The sequence below is a fragment of the Anser brachyrhynchus genome, assembly GCF_964034855.1.
Source record: "Anser brachyrhynchus genome assembly, contig: SCAFFOLD_398, whole genome shotgun sequence".
Classification (NCBI taxonomy): domain Eukaryota; kingdom Metazoa; phylum Chordata; class Aves; order Anseriformes; family Anatidae; genus Anser; species Anser brachyrhynchus.
This window is the reverse complement of record NW_027663666.1, coordinates 1-2,151: the sequence shown is the minus strand read 5'-3', so window position 1 is coordinate 2,151 and position 2,151 is coordinate 1. Positions and strand designations below refer to the sequence as shown.

The window sequence follows — 2,151 nt, the reverse complement described above, 5'->3', positions numbered from 1 at the left end:
GGTGTGGGGCAGGTTGGGGGGCGGATGGGGGGCACGGGGGGGTGGGGGCGGTCAGGGCCTGTAGGGGTCAGGTTGGGGGGGCTGTGGGGGGGGTCCTGGGTGGATGTGGGGCAGGAAGGGGGGGGCTCAGGGGGGTGGGGGCGGGATGGGGGCCCCGGGGGGTGCAGGGCGGGTTGGGGGGCAGGACGGGGGTCGTGCCGGGAGTGGGGGGGCAGAGCTGGGGGGCCCGGGAGGCTCTGCGGGGTGTGGGGCAGGAGGCGGGGGGCACGCGGGGCTGGGGGGGGGCACGTTGGGGGGCAGCCCTGGGGACGGAGGTGCTGTGGGGGGCACCGTGGGGCAGCCCCAGGACGGCTGCGTCGTGGGGGGCGCGCCGTGGATCGAGCTGTGGGGCAGGCCGTGGGACAGGCTATGGGGCAGGCCATGGGGCAGGCTATGTGGCAGGCCGTGGGGCAGCCCCGGTGCCGCGAGCGAGGCTGTGGGTCGCAGCGTCGCTCGGGCCGTGGGTGACGCCGTGGGGCGCGCCGTGGGGCAGCCCCAGCGCCGTGGGTCGGGCCGGGGGTGACGCCGTGGGGCGCGCCGTGGGTCGCAGGCGCGGCGGCTCCGCAGCCATTTTAGCCGCCGGCCGGGGAAGGCCCGGACGCAAAATGGCTCCTTGGTGCCGCAGGGGAGGGGGGAGCGGGGGGGCCGGGACGCGCCGTGGGGCCGGGACGCGCTATGGGGCCGGGCCTGCCAGCCCCACATCGGGGGGGGGGGAGGGATGGGATCCTGCCCCACGGCACGGGGACCCCCAACCTCGTGGCGTGGGGAGACCCTGACCCACGGCATGGGGGGGGCGGGGATGGGGGGGCGGGGGGTGAGCGGGGGTAAGGGGGGGGCTGATCCGTGGGGCTGGGGGACCCCAAGGTGTGGGGCTGGGGGACCCCAGGATGTGGGGCTGGGAGAGCCCGATGTGTGGGGCTAGGGACCCCGACCCGTAGGGCTGAGGGACCCAGGTCTGTGGGGCTGGGGGGGGGGGGGGGCCTAAATTCTGGCGCTGGGGACCCCAATCTGTGGGGCTGAGCATCCCCCAAACTGTGGGGCTGGGGAACCCCGATCTGTGGGGCTGGGGACCCCCATTTGGGGGCTAATGGGCCCCTAAACTGTGGAGAGGTTCCCCAACATCTGAGCTCCCTTTTAGGGGGGACCCCCACCTCTGAGCCCCCCAATAGAAGGAACCCCAACCTCTGAGCCCCTTTTAGGGGTTCCCCAACCTCTGAGCCCCCTTTTAGGGGGGACCCCAACCTCTGAGCCCCTTTTAGGAGTTCCCCAACATCTGAGCTCCCTTTTAAGGGGGACCCCAACATCTGAGCCCCTTTTAGGGGTTCCCCAACCTCTGAGCCCTTTTAGGGGGGACCCCAACCTCTGAGCCCCTTTTAGGTGTTCCCCAACACCTGACCCCCCCCAGCAGGGGGGTCCCTGACGTGTGTCCCCCCCCCCCAGGTGCGCGCCGCGGGGATGGCTCCGGTCGTGGAGGTGTCGGACGCGGGGCACAGCCGGGCGCTGCTGCTGGAGCTGAACGAGCAGCGGCTGCGGGGGCAGTTCTGTGACGTGACCATCATCGCCGGCGACGCCAAGTTCCGCGCCCACCAGAACGTCCTGGCCGCCTCCAGCCCCTTCTTCAGGCAGGCGCTGGCCGAGGCCCCCCGGGCGCCCGCCCAGGTGCTGGAGCTGCCGGGGGTGCAGGCGGGGGTCCTGGCCGACGTCCTCAACTTCATCTACAACGCCCGCCTCGCCGTGCCCTCGCCCGCCGCCGCCCGCGAGCTGGGCGCCGTGGGGCGCCGCCTCGGCATCCCCTGCCTGCAGGGCCTGGAGGCCGGGGGCCCCCCGCCGCCCGCACCGCCCCCTCCCCGCGACATGAACGGCTCCTGGAGCCCCCCGGCCTCCGGCGAGGCCACGGAGGCGCGGGTGGCGCCGGTGGCGCCGGTGGATCTCACGTGCCCCGGGAGGCCGGGAGAGGCGGCGGCGGCCGAAGCGGCCTCGCTCGAACCCACGGCGGTGGTGGCGGCGCCTCCGCCTCCTCCTCCTCCTCCTCCGCCGCCGCCGCCGGCGCCGCCGCAGTCGCCGGCGCTGTGCTGCGGGCTGTGCGGCCGGGCCTTCGGCACGGCGGCGGCG

General features: G+C 74.9%; 1 protein-coding gene across 1 annotated transcript; it reads left to right on the top strand.

The window, feature by feature from the left end:
• Positions 1-361: 361 nt before the first annotated feature.
• ZBTB4 (zinc finger and BTB domain containing 4) lies at positions 362-2,145 on the top strand (the record flags this gene model as incomplete). Its single annotated transcript, XM_080609220.1, has 2 exons — positions 362-655; positions 1,480-2,145. A coding segment is annotated over exon 2 (651 nt), but the record flags the coding sequence as incomplete, so codon positions are not given.
• Positions 2,146-2,151: the final 6 nt, after the last annotated feature.